The following is a 26,883-nucleotide window of genomic DNA, read 5'->3' as shown; positions in this document are numbered from 1 at the left end:
TATTTTTAAGTAAAAGTTTAAAATTCGTATTTTGAGAATAAAAATAGTAATTTTTATTATTGTTTTGTAAATTAGATTTTAAAAAACCGTTATTTATTTTAATTTGCTCTTAACGAAACCTTCACCATAAAATTTTTAAGTTAAAAAAAATTCTAAGTCTAAAACAATCTAGTGCGACTTACCTCTCACGAATGGTCTCAATGTAGTCTGCAATATAATCCACCGCAGCTTTTCCGAACTCCCTAAATTCCGTCACATCCATATTAATCAATCAGAAATACAGAAAAATCACTTTCTCCGCAACTTCGCCCACTTTCACTCGGATTATACACAATGGTATTAGTCGTAATACAACAAACTAGTACTGGAGGAGGATTTAAATAAAAGTGAGATCAAACCGCAGCTCTCTTTTTATTTAAGAGTTAACACAACACTTGACTGCCCTTCAATAAGTTTCAAGCGACGCTTTTCATTGTGTTCGGTATCACTGGTCTCTTCTTGCGAATAGTCGCTGCATAGATAACAAGTGTTTATATATACAAGCCATTATTTGTTACGCTTAGGAGATTTTTGAAGTATCCTTGAATACGCTAGGAAAAAATGGTCCGGCGTCTAATCGTCGATCTTTTTCTTAAATGTCATTATATATTTTGGTTCGGGAGATACCACTATGACTTTCACCTATTTTTGGAGCACGTACACGGAAAAATTATGTCACCATGATTACGATTTTATTTTACACAAGAATGACTGTTTCTTTTGTAGAAATTGTAACAAAATATCGCTGGCTGAAGATAGCTACTTGGTACCGGTAACATCAGTATGTTTAGAGTAAATATAAGTTTTGTGTCTCTTAAAGAAGCATTTTAAAGGGTGAAAGTGGGGATACTTTCCCCACTATTGCCATAGTTTAACTGCTTTCTATTGATCTTTTGTTATTGTAAGAGCGGCAAGCCCACAAATAATTAAGGATGCATGTAGTATAACAGAAAATATATTAAAACAATTATTTTTCATATTTTGGAATTAATAATCCAAGCCAATAAAAAAAAATACAACTTTTCTTACAAATTTATGTGAATCCTAATGCAGTTTTTGGCGCTAAAAAAAACTGAAATTAGATTTTACGTATCATCATTCAGTATACTTAGTTTTCCCACAATATGACACTGGTTTATTTAACATTATAATAAGTTGAAAAAGGCAAAATCCAGAAATACTTACATTAAAATGATACATTATTAGAATAATACCATTTATCTAATTATTAGGATTCATACTCTCAAAAAATGGAACCACCGAGCAAGAGATAACCAGCAGATTAGCACAGACAAGAACATGCATTAAACAGATGAACGGGGTACTGTGGGATAGACAGATTACCAGAAATACAAAGAAAGAATTTATAACACCTTGGTACGCAGTATAATGACCTATGGAGCAGAGAATTGGATAATAAATAAACGAAACAGGTCCAAAATCACAGCAACTGAAATGGAGTTCATGAGAAGAAGCTGCAGAGTGACAAAAATGGATCGCATCAGAAATGAGATAAAACGAAGAATGGCAGTAGAACAAGACATACTCAGCTATATAGAAGAAAATCGTTTAATTTGGTATGCACATGTTAGAAGAACAGATCGTACAAGGTGGATAGCAAAGATTTCGGATTGGAGCCCAATAGGAAAGAGGAAAAGAGGTAGACCCCAAAGATCATGGAGGGATGAAGTGGACGAGGGCATTGAAAGACGAGACCTTAGAGATGGAGAATGGCAGAACAGAAAGGACTGGAGACGTTGGCTGAAAGAAGGAAGACGGCGACAGCTGTAAAAATCCTTGTATAAATAGATAGATCTAATTATTGTCATCTTGTAATAGCACAGGTCTATACAATCATTTCGGGAGTCAATGCTTTCCTACTTTCTTTCTCTTTTTTCTATATAACTTCTCAAGTAGCTTTTTCTCCTATGTGAGGCACTCTGTTGTTCCCAATGAAGTGACTAAAAGTAATCACCCATCATGTTGGTGTTCCAACATCCCTGGTATCGTTTCTAGATTAATTTGATATCCTGGTGGAATCGTTCGCTTTGTTCTTCACTGACATCATCCAGATTTTCAGGGAGAAAGTCCAGGTGGTTGTGCAAAAAGTGGATTTTAAGGCTTAAAACATAACCAAAATCTTTAAAATTTTTGAATTAATTAGCTACTATAAGCTCGTAGTTAGAGTCTTTCACATTACCTAGAATCTTTGTTACAATTTTTTTGAATGTAATCCAAGCTTCTTTTTCCTTAGTAGTCAACTTGGTTTCAATGGTGGAGTCGAACATCATTTACGAATATCTGGTCCAACTAAAACACCTTCTTTCAATTTGGCTTCTGATAGATGGGAAAACTTTTCACTCAAGTACTCGAAACATTCTCCATCTTTAGATAGGGCTTTGACAAACTGTTTCATTGATTTAACAACTTTTACCCAGGGTTTTTACCCATGTACTTAGTGGCTCAAAATATGTACATCCAGATAGCACCATAGCACTGACGACGGAATATTAATTCCGGAAACATTCTGTGATGTAGCTCGATAGGGTGTTTTAATATATACCTTTTATAAAAAAATTTTCTTAAGTAAGTAAGTTTTTTCATAATTGATTTCCAAACTCTAGCTTCCAGCTTTGTTAACATGTAAATGATGCTGTTTTGTCTGTGTTTATGTGGGATTGAGTCACAGTTGACTGAAATTAAAATTTAATTTTTGACTAACTAAAAATTGTCGTGTTAAAGTTATATTTGATTTAAAATAAACTAAAGGTTAATAACATTGGTGACAGGTAGCATCCTTGTTGAAGTTCTTTATCGACTTTTAAAGGTTCTGAGTAGTTTTGTCCGACTATAAACTTCCTTTATAGCGTTATCAAGGCCACAATAGGTATAATAATTTTGCGTCGCAACCGCTGTACACAATTAGCGTATAATACTGCTCGAAAGGTATATTCAAAATGTTTGGGTCCATGTTTTTAGCAAGGAAGGAACAATTTATCCTTGTCAAAACATTTTAAAGATAAGTGAATAGATTAGAAGAATATGTAAAGTACAGTGTATAAACGAATGGACACTGAATAGAAAAAGAGAATGGAATAACCACATAAGCAGATAAGCAGATAAGAAGTATTAGATGACATTGAGGTATTAATTCACCAATGAACAAGCAGGATTGCTTATAAAGAGAAAGAAATAAAGAAGAAGATCAAATAAATTTTGATTAAACAAACCTAAGTTACTTTTGATAATATGTATTTATTGCTCATTATTTTATTTAATTATTATATATTCTTTATAATATTCTTTTCTCTCGTGTCCAAAATGCCAAATTATACTTGCGTAGTTCTTGTTCATGATCTGATTTCAGGTATAGAACTTCAGTTCCAGGAAATGTCTGAGAATCCCAGTGAATAAACAACTGCCATACTCCTTCATCGGTTACATCCTTTATGTGTATTTTTTCTTCCGGGGAATAATTTTTACCTCTGGCTTTGGGCGTGTACACAACTTCTGAATCCAAAATTCGTTTAAACGGTATTAATATGTCATCGAAATTAATCTTTAGATATTCACGCAGTATATGGAATCCTCTTGGAAATACTGTAACAAAAATGAAAACAATATTTTTATTGTTACCTCCAAAACGTGCTGTTCGAATAGTAAGTCTTATCTCGGGGCTGCTTCCTAAACGCCCATGCCATTGCCTTAGCATCGTATCTGTAGAGTGATGTACTTCAAAGAAACTATAGTTTATGTGTGCAGTTTCAATAGAAACCTTATACCTTTATCTGGCGTTATGAAATCAGCCCCGAGTATAGCGCAGACGCTTCAAACAAATAGAATAATCGTAAAATTTAATTCGTTTAGGTAAATATATTTTATTGAAATAAAGTTTTAACATATGTTTCAATAATTGTGAATATTAAATACAATGAACTGTTTGTACATCATTTTTTAGGGTACACGACACCTCTTAGCCCTTCTTCACCAACCGCCACTGAAAATAACTAGAAAAAGTAAAAAATGCCATTATGGGAGACAAAAAACAAACCGTACAACGTTAGAGAAAGGTCGTCTAATTTAGGATAGCGCCTAATATTGGGTAGCTAAATGTAAAAAAAATAAAATAACGGTTGCCATATATCCACGTACGATGTAACTTAATGTAGAAGTCTTTGTAGAATCTAAAAATCCACCATACTTGCATACTTTGCTGTGCAAAAATAGCATACTTGCAAATTTATTGCACAGCACATCACTAAATTGATTGTGTTTATCTATTTTAAGCGCTGAAAATATTTTAAATAAGGTAAGAACTTTAAATGTTTTTAATCTGTAGTGTAATGCATAGTCTGTTCCATGACGAGAGAGAAAATGAACAAGATATAGGTGAAGAAAAACAATACCTACAAATTTTACCCTCAGAAGTAAAGAATGCCCTACAGAATGCAAAACAAGGAAGAGCACCGGGTCCTGATCAAATTCCAGTTGAACTGTTAAAAGCCTTAGATGACGGTAATATAAAGAGACTCACCCGAATTCTCAACCACATATATGTAGAGGGCAACATCCCGGAAGAATGGCTTAAATCGATATTTTTACCTCTACCAAAAAACAACAATCCCAAATCATGTAATGACTATAGATTGATAAGCCTAATGTGCCACCCTTTAAAGATTCTCTTGAAAATTGTTCAAAACCGAATTTATAAGAAATGTGAGGAGCAGATAGATGAAACTCAGTTTGGCTTCAGAGGAGGCATGAGTACAAGAGAAGCATTATTTGCGTTGACGGTACTCTTGAAGAAATGTCGGGAATATAACAAGAGTGCATATGTATGCTTCATAGACTTGAGGAAGGCCTTTGACCGAGTGCAGCATATGAAGTTAATAGATGAATTAAAAAACATCAATTTAGACAAAAAAGACATCGAGTTTATTAAGGCTATATACTGGAACCAGAAAGCAGTAGTAAAGGTGAACGATATAGAAACAAATAATATACCGATTGCGAGAGGGGTTAGGCAAGGATGCGTCTTGTCTCCGACGCTTTTCAACGTGTACTCACAGGTCATATTCAGAAAAGCCTTATGGGAAAGAAAAGAGGGAATAAGAATCATAAACACCATGAGATTTGCAAATGACACGGTAATTATGGCTGAGAGTATAGAAGAACTACAAACTTTACTAGATGCAATAAATAGTGAATGCATTCAAATGGGACTTGACATCAACACAGATAAGACCAAATTTATGATAGTATCAAGGAGTCCAATAAATAATGAACAACTAACTCTTGGTGGACAGCAAATAGAGAGAGTGACAAAATATAAATATCTGGGAGCTTACATCAACACAGAATTAGATCCAGACCAAGATATCCGGGTACGAATAGAAATGGCAAGGGCAGCGTTCTTAAAATTCAAACAATTGTTCTGTGACAAAAATCTGAATACTGCGCTGAGACTGAGGTTTGTTGAATGTTACGTCTGGTCGCAACTATTGTACGGGGTAGAAACATGGACACTAAAAGCGCAAATAGTTAAAAAGATCGAAGCCTTTGAACTTTGGATATACCGGAGAATGTTAAGAATTCCATGGACTGCCAGGGTCACCAATGAGGAAGTGCTGAGAAGGATGGGTCGAGACAAAAAATTGTTGAGAACGATAAAAGTACGCAAGACTGCATACCTTGGACACATACTAAGAAATGATAAATATAGTCTTCTGCAGGTCATCATGCAGGGTAGAGTCGATGGCAAAAAGGGAATAGGTAGAAAGAGGAAGTCATGGCTGCGAAATATTCGAGACTGAACAAACATGACTGTAGACGAATTATTCCACGTTGCAAAAGACAGAGAAGCTTTTAAAAATTTGGTCGCCAACCTCCGTTAATGGGGACGGCATAGGAAGAAGAAGAAGTGTAATGCATGTTAAAGTTGACATATTTATGTAGTTTTAATATTGAAATCCTTGTCTGTTTATGTTGGAAAATTCTAACCTGCAATTTACAAATGTGTCTAATATCGAACATAGAAGTGTTCTTAATATTAGATGTCCAATATAACGAACGTTTTTTTGTATCTATACTGAAGAACGATTTTGTTACAGAATGTTCCCTAAAAAAAGAACGCAATGGAATAAAGCAAACATGGCCTCTGCAATTTCGGTTATACTGGATTAAGAGATGGAATATTGATGGAAGAGATGGAAAAAACAGTTGTTTGCATACTAATTGGAATTCGAAAGGAAGTTTTATGGTATAACGTTAACAGATATTCGAAGTTTAACCTTTCAGTTGGCTTTCGCTAACAATTTGCCACATTCATTTTCTAAAGCGAAGGGTACCGCAGGGAGAAAATGCCTAAGAAATTTTTTAAAAAGTAACAAGAATATTTTTTTTCCAACGCTACAAGGTGTATCTGCAGCTGGAATCAAAGAATTTACTAAAGAAAATTTTAAGAAATTTTATGATATTTTGGGACCAGAACTAAAAAAGACAAAATTAAATCCAAGCAGGGTTTATAATCTTGACGAGCATACTAAAGTTATACGCTTAAACGGAAAAAAGCAGATTGGAGCATTAGTACTTAGGAATTTAGGAAATGGGTTCGCTTGTCACTATTGCAATATGTATGAATGCAAATGGGCACTTACATTCCATAAATGATGATCTCGAGAAAAATTGTTAAAGCAGAGCTGATGGATGGAGCACCTCCTGGAGCAATTAAAAGTGTCATCCTTCGAGGTGGATTCAATCCTACTTATTTACGCAGTTAATGGATCATTTTATTTCCTGTACTAAGCCATCCGCAGAACATCCTGTCATTTTAATTTTAAAGGAATACTATTTGTACTTGGGTGTCATTAATAAGGCTCGAGAAAATAATATCATTGTAATATGCCTATCTCCACACTTAACTCATAAGTACAACCTTTAGATATAGCGTTTATAGGACCTTTAAAGACATATTACTGCCAACAAACCAAAAACGGGTTACGAAATAATCCTGAAAGGACAATTTCCCCGTATAAGATTGCGGGTTTGTTTTGAAAAGTATATTCAAGGACAGAATCAATGAAAATTTTTTTTGTATGGTTTTCTGGTAAATCTAGCATTATATATACCATTTTATATAGATTTTTTTCGTGACCAAGAGTTTGCAATTCATGACAAGTTGAAAAATTTCTTGTTGATGACAATACTAACAATAAAAATAAATCTCCAAATAGTATTAAGAAGACGTTTCTGTAGAACCTGGTGGAATAACTACCACGGTTAATAAAATAAGGAACTGTGTAAAACCAACTGAACTAAAGTCTTTATCTGTTTTACTTGGTCGATCAGGAATCAAACGTAAGAACTTTGGTGCAGCTGCTTTAATTACTGATACACTTCTGGATACTTCTTCATACTATTGGAAGTGTGATCTTATGATCTTGTTAGTTCTCGGCAAATACTTATTTTTTACATAAGTTTTTTACATACTTTTTTAAATTACATGTACTATAACCACATGGTCTTTTGCTGTGCTATGTTTGAATCAAATTGTAAACTTTATTTAGTTTCGATTAATTGTTTATAAAACCTAAGTATTTTATGTCTAGTTTAAGCTTCTTTACATTTTACACCATTGACTGCTACATGTCTTTTTAAGATGAGCTGATGATGCTTTCTGATTAGAAAGCGAAACGTCTTCAAATAAATAGATGAAGTAGCCAACTTCTTTGTCTTTTTTCTCCACCTTTTGGCCGAAAAACCCACCACTCTTCGAGTGATCCTTATTTATATATATATATATATATATATATATATATATATATATATATATATATATATATATATATATATATATATATATATATATTGTTATGCTATTTAAATTGTATTATATTGCTTACTTAGGAAAAATCCTGTCTATATTTATTAAATGATCTAATCTCCAATTAATCACAATAAATCAGCAATAATTAATTACAATCTCAGGCTATTTAAATTGTACTATTTACCTTTGATCGTGGATTCAAAATATTTTCCAATTGGCTTCCTAATCGGGATAGGTAATATGACCTGAATAAAATACATAGAATTTCAACTGAACTATATGTGAGATGTCCTTTATTTTAATGAAATTTTATATAACAATCAATCCTGTAATATTTGCAATATACTAACTTTAAATATATGAGAAGTTGTTTTCTATCATGGACCCAAATGTTATTTTACATTGATTTTTAATATGTGTTATAACTAAGCTCTTTTTATAATTCTTTTTTTTAAGTGATCGCAAAATTAACTGTCTCTATTATTTATTCAATTTATTTAATTAATAAATGAAAATCACACTCCGGCTCTAATGAAAATTGACTGACCTTTCCTTCTCTGCCGTTGCAATTCTATGGCCACGCCACAACAAAAAAATCCTTTCTCTGCTTCTGCTCCTATTGTGGTCCAGATGACGTACACCTTTCTCCTATCTGTCCTTGTATCTGCAACCCAACAACTCGTGTTAGTCTATGCAGCCTCTTTTTGAGCCAATCTCCGCGCCTGTTTATAACTCCAAATGTTTCCGGCTTCGTCTGCTATTAATATTCTTATGCCCTTTGGTTTTCTATCTCTCTGTACCCCGTTCCTCACACTGGTCAGCTTTTACACCGCAAATAAACACACCCGGTAAATTACGTCTTCGGGACTTCAAACAAACACAAATCACAAAGCTCCTTCCTTCTTGGACGACGAAAACTGACTACCCAACCTTTTTTTCTCTCTCCTATCTCATAGCCAAAACCAACCTCCTTGCATTCAAAAATTGACCAATAAAAATCATCCCCCTCTGTGACGTATATCGTTACCAACCAACTCTCTCTATAAAACGTCATTCGGGTAATTCCAGAAAACAACCTTCTTTAATTATTCTAACTAGATCTATCTGCTTTACAAATATTTCTTACTAATAGCTACAAACGATGCCTGTTTCTCAATTCAATGTCTTTTGTTAATAAACTTTTACCGATATAATCTTTCGGGGAGAAAACCCACCGCAAATCCCGGTCTATTGTTTCAACACTTTCAATAAACACTTTTATTCCGGGTAAATCCATTCCACAATAACCGACTTATTTAAATTTCTTATCGATAATATTTGGAAGTCTTGTCTCTGAGGCCTAATGAACAATTCTTCGAACAACTTAAAATACATATTTTGTCTTATACAGGATGTTTGAAAATTTATATGCCCGTGTCTTTATGAAGTATCAATAATTTTAATTTTTATTTAAGTAATGAAATTTGTATATCGGTTTTTTATTGCTTATGAACATTCAAAAGTACAACAAATCCCCGCCTTTGTAATCGATAAAATTTATCAATTTATGCAACTAAATTTTCTCTTAGGCAAACTAAACGTACTTCCTGTATGCTAGCTGTACTTATGCTACGTATTATCCTATCCTACTATCTACTTTATACAAATTTAAATCTTCATTCGTGATATTTATATACATCATGGATATTATAAATACCTCTGATCTTTTCAGAATCCATGTGTTTCAACTCATAGCTGTTTACTCCATCCTCGTTTGTTGGGCTCGTCTCTTCTTTTGAGGAATCCCAAGTTTTGCTTTCATTTCTTGTCAAAATCTTTCCATCTTCTTTTGTTGGGCTCGTCTCTTCTTTTAAGGAATCCCCAGTTTTGCTTTCATTTCTTGTCAAAATCTTTCCATCTTCTTTTGTTGGGCTCGTCTCTTCTTTTGAGGAATCCCAAGTTTTGCTTTCATTTCTTGTCAAAATTTTTCCATCTTCTTCTCCTGAGCTCGTCTCATTTTTTGAGGAATCCCAGGTTTTTTTTTCTTTGATCTTTTTCAGACCTTTATCCCTCTTTCTTCCTTTTCCTTTCTTCGTCGCCAGGTTCATTTCCACCGTTTGTTCTTTCTCTGATTCGTCCGTAATTTGTTTCTCTTGTTCCTTATCCTGTTCTTCTTCTTTTTCCTTTGTTATTTTCATCGTATTGGTTTTGAAGTCGATCACTACATGTTTTTCCGTTAATTCGTCAACGCCTACAATCATGTCATGTGACATATTCGGCATTATTACACATTGAAGTGCATACATATTTTTTTTCAATCGTACCATTACTCGTATACCTTCATTTATTGTTGCCAATGTCCGTTTATTTGCGCCCACTAAATTCACCCTAGGTATTTTATAAATTAGACTTGTTAAATTTACTTCTTCGATTAATTTTCTGTTGACCAGTGTTATTTCAGAGCCTGTGTCTATCATAATTTTAATTGGTTTCTCATTTATAAATCCATCCACAAATTTTAAATTAACTCCATTTCTCTTTTCATTGTTTCCTGCCAGTTTAATAAATTCCTTGGGGTGACAAAAAATTCCTGTTTGTTTCTTCGTTTTTAGTGAGCGCCTTCTTGAAAACAGGCCTGTTGTTCTTCTGTGTTTTCTCTCCCGTCATCTTCTCTCTCATATTCATTTTCTTCTCTTTGCATATTATTTATTTCTCTTCTGTTCTCTGTTGGTCTATCATTCCCGTATCGGTTACCGCGAGATTCCTGTTCATTCCGTGGGTTATTGTATCTGTTTCCTTGGTATGGGCGGTTATTTCTACTCTGATTTTCCCGATCCCTGTTTTCATTCCATCTCTGGGTTCTGGGTTCATAATTCTCTCTTCCGTTCGGTCTATTTTCATATCCCCGTCTAGGTATGAATTCTCGTCTTGTATAATCTCTTCTAAAATTTTGACCTCTATCTCTATATTCTTGGTTTTCTCTTTGTCTATAATTTTCTTGCGGTCTTCTTTCTCTTCTTTCATGCCTACGTGATTCTCTCATTTGCAAAAATTGACATAAGCTGTCAATGTCCTTGTAATTTTGGAGATTTATGTGGTCTTCCAAGGTTTCTTCAAAATGTCGCGATATCAACTCTACCAATTGTTCTGATGAATAATTATATTGCAAATGTTTTGCATTATTATAGAGTTGTAATGCGTACATCTTTTCTGATACGCCCATCCTCTCATGGTATTTTCCATTTTGTAACTCTTTATTTACTTGTAGTTGCTGGATTTTTCCCCAGAAATAATTTAAGAATCTTCTCTCAAAATCTTGCCAATTGTCCAATTCTTCTTCCTTGCTGACAAACCAAAGATTTGTCTCTTCTTTGAGATGGTTTCTGATGGTTTCCTTTGCTGTTGCAAACGGTCCTATGTATTTGACTTTTTCCTTTAGGTTATTTATAAAAGGCACTGGGTGTATTTTCCTTATATCCCCGCCAAATCGTACTTTTACGTCTTCTGTGCTATGTACGATGACTTCCTTTCTTTCTACTCCTCTTATCTCCATCTCTGCAATTTGTTTAAATCTCCTTTCCGTTTCTTTCCGGTCTTCTTGTAGCGCATTTTCAAATTTTATTTCTAATTCCTCCAAATTATCTTTAATTCTCATTTCTTGTTCTTTCATATTAATTTTAATTTCATTAATCTCTTCTATTTGTTGTATCAGTTCTTTCTTTATCCCCTCAACACATCCTTTAATTTCCTGTTCATAGTTTTCCAGACGCTGCTCTATATTGCTCATTGTTTGTTTTGTTTCCCGTTGGTTTTCTTCCATTGTTTGTTTTGTTTCATTCATTATGTGTTTTGTTTCCAGTTGATTTTTATCCATTTTTTGTGACGATTCTTGTATTTGTTGTGTCTGTATTTGCATAATAGCTAATAATTTTTCTAACATCCCTGTTTCTTTTCTTTCCTCCATTATTGTAGCATTTCCTTCATTATCCGATCCTTCATCAATAATTGTTTCCTCTTCTATCTTATCCTCTTTCCTTTCTTGCGTTTTGCTTTGACTCCTTGTGGTCGACATGTTCGTTAGATTATTTATCCCCGCCAAATATGAAACTTTGAAATTTGTGCAATAATATCCCCGCCAAATATAAAATTCTACTGGTCTGTTGCAACAAACGGGACTTTTCCTGTTCAAATGTAATAACTCTTGAGTACGAGTATCAAATTTCAATATCCCACAAATAAATCAAATGGTAAAATATCAAATGTCAAAATCAATCAAATAATTCAAGTATGGTAACCTATAAATTGTCAATATCACGAATAAATCAATTATGGTAAATTGTACCTTAAAAAAAATATATAAATCTTAATGTCCTCAATTTTTACATAATATTTCACTTTATCCCCGGCATATAAACTTTCAAATATCTGCTCGTCTACTCCTATCCTTTCAAATTTGCCAACTAGAAATATTTTTCAAAGCTTTACACGTTGGGGGCCATTTTGTTATGCTATTTAAATTATATTATATTGCTTACTTAGGAAAAATCCTGTCTATATTTATTGAATGATCTATCACAATAAATCAGCATTAATTAATTACAATCTCAGGCTATTTAAATTGTACTATTTACCTTTGATCGTGGATTCAAAATATTTTCCAATTGGCTTCTTAATCGGGATAGGTAATATGACCTGAATAAAATACATAGAATTTCAACTGAACTATATGTGAGATGTCCTTTATTTTAATGAAATTTTATATAACAATCAATCCTGTAATATTTGCAATATACTAACTTTAAATATATGAGAAGTTGTTTTCTATCATGGACCCAAATGTTATTTTACATTGATTTTTAATATGTGTTATAACTAAGCTCTTTTTATAATTCTTTTTTTTAAGTGATCGCAAAATTAACTGTATCTATTATTTATTCAATTTATTTAATTAATAAATGAAAATCACACTCCGGCTCTAATGAAAATTGACTGACCTTTCCTTCTCTGCCGTTGCAATTCTATGGCCACGCCACAACAAAAAAATCCTTTCTCTGCTTCTGCTCCTATTGTGGTCCAGATGACGTACACCTTTCTCCTATCTGTCCTTGTATCTGCAACCCAACAACTCGTGTTAGTCTATGCAGCCTCTTTTTGAGCCAATCCCCGCGCCTGTTTATAACTCCAAATGTTTCCGGCTTCGTCTGCTATTAATATTCTTATGCCCTTTGGTTTTCTATCTCTCTGTACCCCGTTCCTCACACTGGTCAGCTTTTACACCGCAAATAAACACACCCGGTAAATTACGTCTTCGGGACTTCAAACAAACACAAATCACAAAGCTCCTTCCTTCTTGGACGACGAAAACTGACTACCCAACCTTTTTTTCTCTCTCCTATCTCATAGCCAAAACCAACCTCCTTGCATTCAAAAATTGACCAATAAAAATCATCCCCCTCTGTGACGTATATCGTTACCAACCAACTCTCTCTATAAAACCTCATTCGGGTAATTCCAGAAAACAACCTTCTTTAATTATTCTAACTAAATCTATCTGCTTTACAAATATTTCTTACTAATAGCTACAAACGATGCCTGTTTCTCAATTCAATGTCTTTTGTTAATAAACTTTTACCGATATAATCTTTCGGGGAGAAAACCCACCGCAAATCCCGGTCTATTGTTTCAACACTTTCAATAAACACTTTTATTCCGGGTAAATCCATTCCACAATAACCGACTTATTTAAATTTCTTATCGATAATATTTGGAAGTCTTGTCTCTGAGGCCTAATGAACAATTCTTCGAACAACTTAAAATACATATTTTGTCTTATACAGGATGTTTGAAAATTTATATGCCCGTGTCTTTATGAAGTATCAATAATTTTAATTTTTATTTAAGTAATGAAATTTGTATATCGGTTTTTTATTGCTTATGAACATTCAAAAGTACAATATATATATATATATATATATATATATATATATATATATATATATATATATATTTATATATTAGCATAAACATAGCTTTCAACGATCAATACATAATATGGAACTAGAAGAAAAAGTTAAGCAACTAGATAGGATAATGTCCAGCATCTCTTTTCAATTGCAGTGCCAAGGTCAGTTTATTACTTTTGTTCACAATGTATATGTTATAAGAAAACAAATATTCTAATGACAGAGGGTTGTCTTTATTGACAGTAAAGTGAACAATAGCTATTATACTCATAATACGTGTGTTAGTTCTTTCGGTTTAGAATTTCAACTTCTGCTGCGGTAAGATCTTGAGTGATAAACTTTTGAACAGATATTTAATTGAGTTTGGCATTAGCAAAAAGTCCCTTGAAGTATAATGCACGTGTGAATATATCAACTTACATACATGACGTGTTCTGTGGGACTAGAAACCTCAAATTATTATAGTGATGACAAGTTTAGCATTATTCTGATTAATATCCGTTCTATAAGATATAAAACAAATGAATTATTTTTGTTTCTAGAGGAATTAGGATTTCCCCCGATATTTGCGATTACCGAGCACTGGCTTGAAGTCATCGACATCGAGCCTTTTTTATAATAGAGAAAAATATACCACAATTGCTAGGTATGATCATCAAGTTCAGCTCATGTTGGCACCCTAATTCTTTCTCTCCTATAACAAAATATGACTTTCTGTTAAATGAATCCTTTTTTGAGTTTTTATTAGTTTATACCAAAAATCTTAATTTATACATTCTTTGCATTTATGGATCACCTGATTCGTCCACGGAACTATTGTTTCAGAACCTGTTAAATTTGTTAGACGACCTGTCCAATAGAAGCATATATTAATGCTTCCTGCCCAATATTAATTACGCTGTTGCTTGTGCAACAATTATCCTTCGTCAATAAATGCAAATCGTATGATTTCACAATGCACGTTAATACCATAATTGATCATATTGCCTCAGATTTCTCACTCCTTGATGTGCGCTCTAAATTATTATTGCAGGACTATCTGATCGTGAAGCACGACAACAAAGCTTAAGACTAAGTAAAACGGCGTGATCTCTTAATGACACAATCTGGAAGAACAATCATCTAAGACAAGACACAAAAACAAGAATCTATAAAGCAGCAATTAGACCTATATTAACATACACGGCGGAGACAAGACCTGACACATAAAAAACGAGACGACTAATAGAAACAACAGAGATGAAAACACTTCGACAAATATCAGGGAAAATCTGTTGGATAGGGAGAGAAGCGAGAAAATAAGAAGAGCATGTAATATAGAAGACATAAATGGATGGGTGACAAAATGGAAGCAGGAGTAGAACAAACATTAGTAGAATGGCAGAGGACAGGATAGTACGAATAGCACGAGCTAAGTCACCAAATGGATGAAGAAGTATTGGCAGACCACGAAAAAGATGGTGCGATAATTTAAGCAACTTAGGAGGCTAATATTGAAGAAGAAATGTGCTTTAAAGCCTACATACAAGAAGGAAGAAGAAGGGGAAGGATAATAAATAACATTTACTGAAATAAAAGTTATATTTTGTAATCACCAAAATAACAGACAAATTGTTTACATTGTACATGTACATGTATCCTTTATATCGGATACTCTATCAAATATTAGGCGACTATTATCTAAACTGTCTTATTTGTTTTTTTTTTAATAAAATTTTATTGTCGCCTAAAGGTATCTTCTAAAATTATTTTAATCCTTCTAGAGGTTGAAAAAAGTCAAATATTATCCAATATTAGGAGACTTTTTTCTATTAGATCTAAATCCAAATAAAAGTGGTTTGAAAAAGAGGACGGTTTACTTATTTTGTAATGAAAATGTAAGAACATTAGAAATAAGTATGGATTATGCAAACTAACACTGGAAAGATAAATAGAAAGAAAACGTGGAGGAGAGCGTTAAAAGATAAATTGACTTAACAATTTTAGAAAATATATTGATTCATAAACATCAACATGGGAGTAAGACAGGGAGATGCCCTATCAACCATGCTATTCAACCTAGTTCTTGAGGCAGTCATCAGAAAAACCAATATAACCGGCCATATAAACACCAAATCAGTACAAATTACTGCATATGCAGACGATGTAGCCATCATTAGTAGGAATAAGCCACGACTAATGGAAGTGTTCAAACAAATTGATCCTGAAGCAAGGAAAAGAGGTCTCAAAATAAATGAAGCAAAAACGAAGTATATGACAGTCAAAAGAATAACTGACAATGAAAATAATATCACAATAGACAACTATACTATCGAACGAGTGGATGCCTTTACATATCTCGGCACAGAAATCAATCAGAATAACTCCGTAAGTAGCGAAATTAATGCACGTATTTCCAGCGGGAATCGTACATACTATGCTAATAAAAGATTGATGACATCGAAATTATTAGACAAAAGAACCAAAATGACTATCTACAGAACACTGATTAGACCCGTAGTAACCTATGGATGTGAAACTTGGGTAATGACGAAAAAAGATGAAGCCCAACTCAGGACATTCGAGAGAAAAATACTGAGGAAAGTATATGGCCCGGTACAAGAGGAAGATGGCACATGGAGAATCAGGAGAAACGACGAGGTTAATGAGTTAAATGAAGGTTACGACATTGTCAAAGACTGTCATGGCTGGGACATGTGCAGAGACAAAACGATGCAAAAACAACAAAGAAAATGTTACAATGGAAGCCCATAGGAAGGCCCAGAACGAGATGGTTGGATGACGTGGAAGACGACCTGAAAACAATGAACATAAGACAATGGAGAAGAAGGGCACAAGAGAGATCTGAATGGAAGGACATAGACAGACAGGCAAAGATCCATCCAGGGTTATGATGCCAAAAGAAGAAGAAGAAGAAGATATTGATTGAATAGACATGAATGAAAAATAGTTTTTAACATAGCGGTTGGTAGCGGTAATTTCAATAATGCTCACCTAAATGTTTATTCCAAAAAGCACGTTCATTAGAATCCGCGTGTATATACATCATTCTTCGTAAACCTTCTAATAATTTGGGATTTTGAAAAGGTATAGCAGCTTTGATAACTCTTGGGCAAAGAGAATTGATTGCACCTCTTTTACACTTACAACCAGCGTGAGTGTCAAAATTGGACGGAATGCGTATTCTGAGTTCTTCGAAAGTATCTTCAGATAATGTCGACTCGATGGTCAACTTGATGCAAAAAACACCTATTTCTTTACTTACAAAATATACATAGTATTCGTAAGTTCCGTGAGTGACAAAACAAAGACTTATTCTCAACTTGTAAGTACCATTTTCTGTAAAGTTTATAAATGTATCTATATTTAGCTGTCTTGGTAAGTTTGGAAATGAATTTAAAGAAACAAAATCTTCCATTGTTGAAGGTAGGCTAGTGGGATCATATATATAATAGCAAGTATATGCTTCATAGCTTTGACAATACGGTGACGTCACTGTTAGGAATTTTTCAGTATATTGATACATATTTAGCTCAATTATGTATTCATCTGTACAATATAGGATATTAGGTATTCCCGTCAAATTAATGGCAGAACTTCTACAATATTTATAAAGTCCAGTTTCTCCAGACAACACTAATACAGCATTTTCATTTATGATTTGTTTTGCTGTGTAATATATTTGAACATTCTTTTCTTTTTGTGGTTCAATCACGATAACATTAGTGTTTATACGAAAACTACCGTTGTCGTTTAAAAATAAATTCGCCTTAAAACTGATAGGAGTATTCCCTGGATTTTTTAACATCACATGCACCGAAGAGGATTCACCTAGGTTAGATTTAATGGTTAGTTTATCGGTTGGATAAAAGCCTGGAAGCACAGTATAGAGGTACATCAGCAAAATTGTCATTTCAGTGTTTGTGGGTGATACAATGTTACTAGTAGAAATTGTATACGATAGTTCCAGTTTATTCCATGCTTCCGATACCAAGCAAGCGTTGTGAAGAAGTTGTCCGTGATCGGTAAATGGCTCGAAGTAGATTTCTTTAAATAAGTCTTCCAAATAGGGACAATACGTAGCTAGTAATGTTATTAACGGGAGGCTATCCCTGATATCTACGCTTAAGTCTCTAATTTCCCTAAAAAATTTAAATATATTATTATTTAATATATTATTAATATAATATTGCCTGTATTGGTGTGGGGTGCATTGAGTAGCTCTATAACCGATGCAGTCGGTCCCAAGCCCGGATAAAAGAGGAGGGACAGAAGAGTAATACCTCTAAAAAAAACCAGGGTTCAGCTGACCCGGCTGATAGCACCCTGTGAGGGTCTCTGCCTGAGGTACAGGTGAAAACCAGTCAACGGTCTCAAGCGCAGAGGATGGTTGAAAAAGTCACAATGTTTGAGAGGGCGGAAGAACCAACAGCGTCTGATCCAGAATGGGCGGCTGAAGAAAAGGGTAAGGGTAAAAAGAACAAAAATCGCAAGATGAAAAAGCCAAATACGAAAACCCCATCGGATACGGGAGGGGGGGAGGGGGATAAAACATTCATATGTGCAACGTGGAATATACAAGGATGGAACAAAAAGTCGACGGAAGTGATCAAGGAGTTTAGAGAAAGCAACATCGACATACTAGTAAAAACAAAAACCAAAAAAAAGGAAATGGAACGAAATAAGTGGAAGAACAGGGTTAGAACATGAGAGCCAATCAACGATAGGATAATTAACATATACACACTGGAACAACTGTTGGAAAAGAAAGAAACGAAAAATAGAGATATACATTTGGCATTTGTGGACCTGAGAAAGGCGTATGACTCTGTAACAAGGTCAGAACTATGGGAGGCAATGTACAAATTAGAAATACAGATGGAACTCATAGAAGCTACAAAAGCTCTTGATAAAGAAAATAAAGTGTCCATTAAAAGGGAAACAAGAATCATAGGACACTTCACCACAACAAAAAGGCTCCTGCAGGGTTGTTCCACATCTCCAACCCTATTCAAAACATACTTAGAGAAAGCTTTGACTACATGGAAAAGAAAATGCGAAGGCATGGGAGTACCGGTACGAAACGAGACCGATCTTGCACAAGACCAAAGAGACCTCAGTTACATGATTAAGAAACTATAAGAAGAATATACCAAGGCTGGCCTAGACATTAACCTCGCGAAAAGAGAGTACCTATCTACAAGTGAAGAAGACATAGAAGATCTACAGATTGACGACAACGTAAAAATCAAAGGAAAGGATAAATTCAAATACTTCAAAACAGCAACCCGACAACTTAACTCAGTTGGTAGGATAGATATCTAAATATGAAAACAAAAATTCAGATTTATAAAACATTAGTGCGAATTATTATGACATATGGGGCTGAAAATTGGATTATAAACAAGGAAAACAGCAGTAAGATAGTAGCAATAGAGATGGAATGCCTGCGAAGATGCTGCAGAGTAACAAGAATGGATAGGAGAAGTAATGACGAAATAAAGCAAACAACATCAATAGAAACAGACATATTAACATATGTAGAACAAAAAAGACTGAGCGAGGGAAGGCAGTGAAGATTCTAGAATCCCTCAATATATATATATATATATATATATATATATATATATATATATATATATATATACATATATATATAATGAACCAGAAGTATTTGCTATATATATATATATATATATATATATATATATATATATATATATATATATATATATATATATATATATATATATATATGTTCGGAATGAACCGCTTTGAGACTTTAATGCTCGACGTTTTGGCACCCATTTTGGAGTCTCAATTTGCCTACTACTCTCACTCGTGACGTACCAGTATCGTGTTCTGTATAGATACAAGAACCGTCAAACGGCACTGAGGTCTTAATCCGCCTACTCCTTAGTGTCGAGTGACGACTTTCGACTGTCGTCGACTATATATGTAGATGAAGCAAAATAATTAAAAAAAAAGTAATAATATAGATCAACAACCATAAAACAATACTTGAATGATACTGAACATTACAAACCTTACTGGTACATGTTTTTCTGGCCACAATTTATCTTTTTTCGACTGAAAATGAAATTCCAGCCACAACAATAGATTAATCTCAGCTTTGTCCATTTTGTCTGAAAAACAATCTATATTTTGGATATGATATTCTTTAAGCGATTCTTCGAAATGGTCGTGTATAACGATTTTTCCTGCTTTATAGATTTTATCTGACAACAATCGATCATAAAAAAATAGTTTGTAAATCCTTAATAAAAAATCTAGCCACGTTTCTTTACTCAGAACTGAAAATTCTTCTTCGGAAACCGTTTCACCGTTAGTAGTATTTGTAATGTCTTCAATGCTTTCTCTAAAAGTAATGTATCTGCTATACGTTAAAAGGAATTCTGGTCTGATATCGTTTGTAAACATTCCATACCGTTCCAAATAGTTTAGAACGTTTCTATAGACTGCATAATCGTACGAAGTACCAAGATTGTCGTCTAATGCGGCGCTAGTATTTCTAAAACAAAAATAATTTCTGATTTGAATATTTACCTAAACTTTTTTACCTAGATCAGAGTTTCTTAACTTGTAGTGCGCGGACCCCTGGAGGTTCACGAGCATGAGTTAGGGAATCAGTGGTTTTATCTGTGGACATTTTGAATTAATAAATAAATGTAAGTCTCGTAATCGTTACGCAGACTAACCGAGAGACAACGTAAATGACCGAGTGAAGTGAGTAAGACAATTTCGCGGCAAATTTTCCCCTCTGCCTCACCGTCCGCGCACCTGCATCACATTTGCCCACGACTTACACTTGGGCTGATTTATTATTCGTGTGTTAAGATTTAATTACCCCCATTGGCATTGTTTTGTTGTGTTGGGCTACAGTGTAAATAACTTTATAGACATTACGTTTTTAATGTGATTGTGATAATGAAACGCTGATTAAAACCAAATAATGATTCTTCTTTAGACGGAGCAAATGAAAGATCATCGACTTTAAATGTTAATAAACATCGTATGCTAAAATTATGGTTTCCGCTATGTTGGGAAAAAAAGTTTCAAAAGTATTGGACTTTATGTCGTTATCCAACAGTACAGCGAAGAACAGAATTGTTGATTTGTCAGGAAATGTTAAAGAGCAATTGATTTTGAATGTTAAAGCGAGCACATTTTATGCTTTTCAATTGCCTTGTCTCATAATTGCCTTATAAAAGCGTTGGGTTGTAACCACTGACGGCCATTTTTAGGTAAAAATTGGTTCCAGAAAAAGGAAAGAATCGCAGATGATAGATAGATAGATAGATAGAACGTTTATTGACCACTTTACATAAAGTTTGAAGTCCGTATAAAAAATACAATAAAAGATATAATAATGTAAACTTAAAATTAACTTAACCATATTGGCTAAAGTAATATACATATGTAAGTATTAGCAGAAGAATTAAAATTAAAAATTTAAGATAAAAAAATCTCTAACCAAAAAAAAAAACAAACCTAAACTGTCACATAAAAAATCTTTGAAATATGGAAGTAACAAAAATGTGCAAATAATTAAGAATATTCCCGAATCGATGACTAAATAAACTAATACATAAAACTTAGTACATTTTAATAGCAATAATACAATGTGATATGTAGATAGTAAATCGACAGTATTCTGACCAAACTGGGTACACGTTATAAAGGTGTATTGAGGTATTCTGTCTTTGAGTAAAAACAATATGTTAAAAAATGTTTTCTGATCCTATTTTTAAACAGTGGTGGAGACAGAATTTTTATTTCGTTAGGCAGATAGTTATACAAGTGAATATCAATTGAATTCTTTGTGCTCTTTGATAGTCTGAATCGTTGTGACCTAATTAAATCCCTCGATCTTGTTAGATGATCATGTAATTGGGAGTTTATAGTAAACTTATTTTTATTATCGTGAATTTCCAACAGTGTTGCATACATATAAAGCGAAGGTAGAGGCATAATACCCATGTTCAAAAATAATGGTTTACAATGATCCCTTAAATCCGCTCCAGCAAGTATCCTCACCACCTTCTTTTGTAATTTAAATATTCTGTCGGCATGACCAGAGTTGCCCCAAACAGCTATTCCATATTGTATATGACTATGAAACAATGAAAAGTAACACATTTTAAGGGTACTTTTAGGTACCAAATAAACCAGGTTACGCATTACAAATATTGTACTGGCGAGTTTAGAACTTAAGTTTAGAACTTAAGTTGATGTGATTGTGTTCTCAAGCTGCTAGTCGAATGTGTGGCTGTGTGCGCTATTAGGGACGCTATCTCTTCGTCTCAAAAATGCAGTGAAAAGTGCATTAGTGTTCGCTATATTCGTGAGCTCCAAAAACACCGGTAAAAATAATGAACAATGTGGTAAAGCAAACTCTTTAATCAGTAATAGTTGTTTTGTTAATATTCACCCGTTATTGAATGTGTAGTATATATTTATTACGCTTTATTTTTCTCTAAGTCATCATCATCATCATCATTGGTGCTACAGCCCTATAAAAGAGCCTTGACCTTCCCAAGTCTATTACGCCAGTCAGTTCTATCCATTGCCAACTGTTGCCAGTTTGCTGCGCCTATTTTTCTTCCATCCCCCCATCTGAGTTTTGGCCTACCCCTACTTCTACTTCCCACAGGTTGTGGCATAAGGATTCTTCTAGGAGGATTGTTCTGCTGTAATCTTGCCAGATGGCCTGCCCATCTTAGTCTTTCTATTTTTATAATATCTTTACAAATACCATTTTCGCAGATGCCACCAAATATTCTTCTTAGGATCCTATATTCGTTCAAATATAATCAGGAGGTTTTCATCTGCCTTGGAAATGATCCATGTCTCCGACCCATATATCATCACTGGTTGTATAAGGTTTTTGTATACGTTTAATTTTGTTTTTTGGCTTAAGCTTCTGCTTCTCATATGTCTACTCAGTCCAAAATAGCATTTGTTTGCTAGGATTATTCTTCGCTTGATTTCTTCCGTCATGTCGTTCTCCTTGGTGATCAGGGAGCCTAAGTATGTGAATTTGTCCACCACTTCAAAGGTAGAGTTATCAATGCTGATGTTTTTGGCTCTATTGTTGATGCCATTATCTTAGTTTTCTCCTCATTTACTTGCAGACCCATATTTTTTAAGGCATTTAACAAGGTGGTATACATTTCTTCTAGCTTGCGTGTTGTGCGGGCAACTAGGTCAACATCATCTGCATATGCCAAAATTTGTTTAAAAATGTTTCCTCTATTGTCTATTTGGGCATCCATGATCGCCTTTTCCAGAGCTATGTTGAAAAGGAGGCACGCCAGCTCATCTCCCTATCGCAGCCCAACATGCGTTTCAAATGCCTATGATTGTTCGCCCTCTATTTGGACTTTGCAAACAACTTTACGCATTGGAGCCTTAACCAATCTTATCAGTTTATCGGGGATGTGGAATTTATTCATGGCTTCATACAATTTATTTCTTAGGACACTATCATAGGCCGATTTAAAATCTATGAAAAGATGGTATGTGTCGATATTTAATTCATTAGTTTTTTCCAGTATTTGCCATAGCACAAAGATCTGGTCTGTTGTTGATCGATCAGGCTTAAAACCACGTTGATATTCGCCAAGAAGCTCCGCTGAATATGCACTCAGGCGACCATATAAAATACTCGAAAATATTTTGTATGCTGTATTAAGGAGGGTCATTCCACTATAGTTTCTACATTCCAATTGATCACCGTTTTTGTGTAGCGGGCAAACGATCCCAATACACCACTCTTCCGGGATTTGTTCCTCATTCCAGGCTCTCTGTATGATTTTAAATATGATTAGTCAGAGTAGCACCTCCACATTTAATAAGTTCCGCGGGTATACCATCACTTTCTGGAGATTTATTATGTTTTAGGTGTTTTATTGCATCCCGTACTTCTTGAATTGATGGAGACTCCAATGGCGTATTGTTGCTTGCTCCTGGAGGTAGTTGATTTGGATCTTTTACTTCGATAGTAAGTGGTCTTTATAGTGTTCCACCCACCTTTTCAATACTTCTTCTCTTGTATTGAGTATATGCCTCTCCTTATCCTTACATAGTCTGATCCTTGGTTTAAATTCTTTTCTTGCTTTATTTAGATTTTTATAGAATTTTCTTGTTTGATTTTCCTTTTTTAATGCCTCAAGTTCTTTCAATATTCTATTTTCATAAGTTCGCTTTTTTCTCCGATGGATGTACTTCTCTTCTCTTCTGAGATCTTTCTCTAAGTACAATCCGATAAAACCAAACACATAAGGAATCATCGCTGTGAAGTCTGCTTACGTATATCGAAGGAATATTTTTAACAATCCATGGTCCTAAAATATTTGGTACTGTACCCGCTGGGGAAAGGAATTTAATAAGCTAATAACAATTGGTGGAGATTACGGCAAAGTTCCATCACCAAAATATTAACTAAATTTTATGTAATAAAAATTAGATTATTTCTTGCACACACTATATAACAAAATGTTGTAAAATAATAATTTAATAATGCAAAATAACATTTTATGTGCTTACTTTTCGACAATTTCATTCACGATACTCCCATCAGACAAATTTCGTAAAAGACTAACAACTGGTAAGTGTATAATTTTCTTTTTTTCTGTTCTTCTTTCTTTCTCCTGACGATATAAGTCAAAAGGATATCTGAAGTACATAAAAAACTTAAAATATTATATAAAACAATAAAAAATGTACATATAAAATCAATTATATAACAAATGAGAAGGCCTGAAATTATGTGGGGAGCTCGAGCATAGAGCTCGAATGAAGCAACACGGAGGATGTGGCACAATGGACAAAGATGCTGATCCCGACTATAAGAGATTGGGTGAACTGTGGTCACAGGCAACTGGATTATTTTCTAACGCAGGTGCTCACAAGACACATACATCACAATGTGTGTTTTAGGGCCTACCTCTCTAGGTTCAGAAATGCTGACACATATGAATGCCTATACTGCGGATACTCGAAAACTGTGACGCATACCATGTTGGTGTGCAACAGCTTGAGAAAGGAACAGAACAGAAAGAGAGATATGTGTGAATTTTGTTACAGTGAGAGAAATCATTAAGAAAATAATCGAAGACATGTTGGACGAGCGTACACAACTATATCCGTGCAGTAATCAAGAAGAAAGAAGAGAAAAGAAGACAGCTGGATAAACGGCAAAGGTAATAGGGAAAGATGCTGTAAGTTGAGAGAATGCGTTTTGATAAGAGGAAAGAACTGAGTTGGACTGCATGAATTAGGCTGTATAAATTAGACTGTGTGAGTTAGACTGTGGGGAAGAAGGAAACATCTGGCTGGGAATGATGTACTAGGATCAATAAGGATCTTCCACGTGCTACCTGAAACAAGGTTTCTTCCAAAAAATAGATGTTGGGACCAAAAAAGAGGAAACAGAGAAAAGGAACAGGGATCCTCCTTGCTGACAGTCTGTGGATAATGGAGGTAGTTCTTCGAAAGTTGATGCTTCGTCTTAGAGTGACCATTACGCTTCCGGATCGTTGGATGACAAAGGAAGGTCTGGTTTAGCAGGTAAGCGTTTGGCATAGACTCAGTAACTATCGCCGGAACTACGAAGAACGAATCCTGCACTAAGATCAGTCGAGCGACGTCCTGGACTGAGATCTTATTTGAAGATTCCAGACCCCCTCTATAAAGACGAAAAAAATATAGTTCTATGTAGTGCATTCAATTCTTATAGCAGTAAATTTACTAAAAAATCTTGACTTTGACTCTTATAGTCTATATTCGATCTGCCACCGCATAACGAGGCCCAAATATACGAAGAAAAAAGAAGAAAAGAAGAAAGAAGAAAAGAAAAAGACTGAGATTTATGCCTTTCGATACATAAACCTTTACACTCGTATGTGTTGAGGATTACATAAAAATATACCAAATGATAGGCAACCGTTATTAAAGAAACTTTTATATGTATTAAGTACCTCGCTATAGTTTCTGGAATCCTATAAAACGCCGTGGTAAAAAATCCTTGGCTATAAAAAAAGTTTTCCAAAATTTCTTGCATTCTGTCAATCTTTTCTTGATAAATGTCAGTACTATTTACTCCAAAATATTCGTGACTTTTACATCTCTTAAGACTTTCGCAATTGACGTACCACTTCATTCGATGTCTATAAGAAAGAAGGAGATTTTTGTTTGATGAAGCAATAATGCCTATTTCACATGAAGCATTGCAGGAACAACTTATGCTGACCTAAAATTTTGAAATAGAAAGATTTAAGACTTAAAAATTTCAAGATACAAAATAATTTTAATTATTTAATTATATTTTTTAATAAAAAACTAAAATATGCCAATTATCCAGACCAACTGAGAACTGATTGTTACTTCCCAGGGCATAAGGTTCCCGTTTTCGAGCTGGGAAATTGTACGTTACCCTATAAAATGCAATCCTTTATCATCGATCTAGTTTATTAATAATTATAATGTAAGTTACTCAAATTATGTAATTTAAGGGTCATCTGAGCTCATTTTTCAGTGATGATGATCTGATAGGATCGAAAACGTTCTGAAAATTTATAAATCCATTTTACAAAAAGAGAGATACTTCTAGGAATAATAAAAAAAATTGAAAATATCTATCAAAACAACACAATAAAAGTAAAAGTAGAAGAAAAACTAACTGACCCTATTGAAGCTGGCAATGGGATAAGACAGGGAGATTCCCTGAGTCCCCTATTGTTCAACCTGATTATGGTTATGATTATGGAAGAAACAATAAGTACGAACTAAAAAAGGATACCAAATGGGAGAAAACCAAGATTAAAATAATCTGCTATGTAGACGACTCAATACTACTCTCTTAAAGTGAAGATAATTTACAAAGTATGCTGCACCAATTTGATATAACTGCCAGAAAATTTTAACTTGTTAATTTCCCCAAAAAAGACAAAATGCATGGTTATAACAGCAAATTTACTAAGATGTAAATTGCAGCTGAGCTTGTTGTTGAGAAACTACAACAAATAAAGAAGATATTTTAAAAATTGCTCAAGA

At 34.0% G+C, this 26,883-nt stretch overlaps 2 protein-coding genes across 2 annotated transcripts in view; both read right to left on the bottom strand.

Moving 5' to 3' along the window:
• The window catches only part of LOC140432843 (aromatic-L-amino-acid decarboxylase-like), a 47,270-nt gene extending 46,454 nt beyond the window's left edge, over positions 1–816 (bottom strand). The window contains exon 1 of the mRNA XM_072520977.1: positions 183–816. Coding sequence (XP_072377078.1) covers positions 183–262 — 80 coding nt within the window. The 5' untranslated portion in view covers positions 263–816. The remainder of the gene's footprint in view (positions 1–182) is intronic.
• A 2,489-nt stretch (positions 817–3,305) lies between these two features.
• The window catches only part of LOC140432842 (cilia and flagella-associated protein 47-like), a 76,761-nt gene continuing 53,183 nt past the window's right edge, over positions 3,306–26,883 (bottom strand). The window contains exons 15-19 of the mRNA XM_072520976.1: positions 25,809–26,080; positions 24,376–24,504; positions 19,853–20,338; positions 16,801–17,948; positions 3,306–3,639 (exon numbers count right to left, since the gene is read on the bottom strand). Of these exons, the coding sequence (XP_072377077.1) occupies positions 3,332–3,639; positions 16,801–17,948; positions 19,853–20,338; positions 24,376–24,504; positions 25,809–26,080 (2,343 nt within the window). The 3' untranslated portion in view covers positions 3,306–3,331. The remainder of the gene's footprint in view (positions 3,640–16,800; positions 17,949–19,852; positions 20,339–24,375; positions 24,505–25,808; positions 26,081–26,883) is intronic.

This window comes from Diabrotica undecimpunctata, chromosome 1, assembly GCF_040954645.1.
Source record: "Diabrotica undecimpunctata isolate CICGRU chromosome 1, icDiaUnde3, whole genome shotgun sequence".
Taxonomy (NCBI): Eukaryota; Metazoa; Arthropoda; class Insecta; order Coleoptera; family Chrysomelidae; genus Diabrotica; species Diabrotica undecimpunctata.
This window is presented reverse-complemented; position numbering and strand designations above follow the sequence as displayed.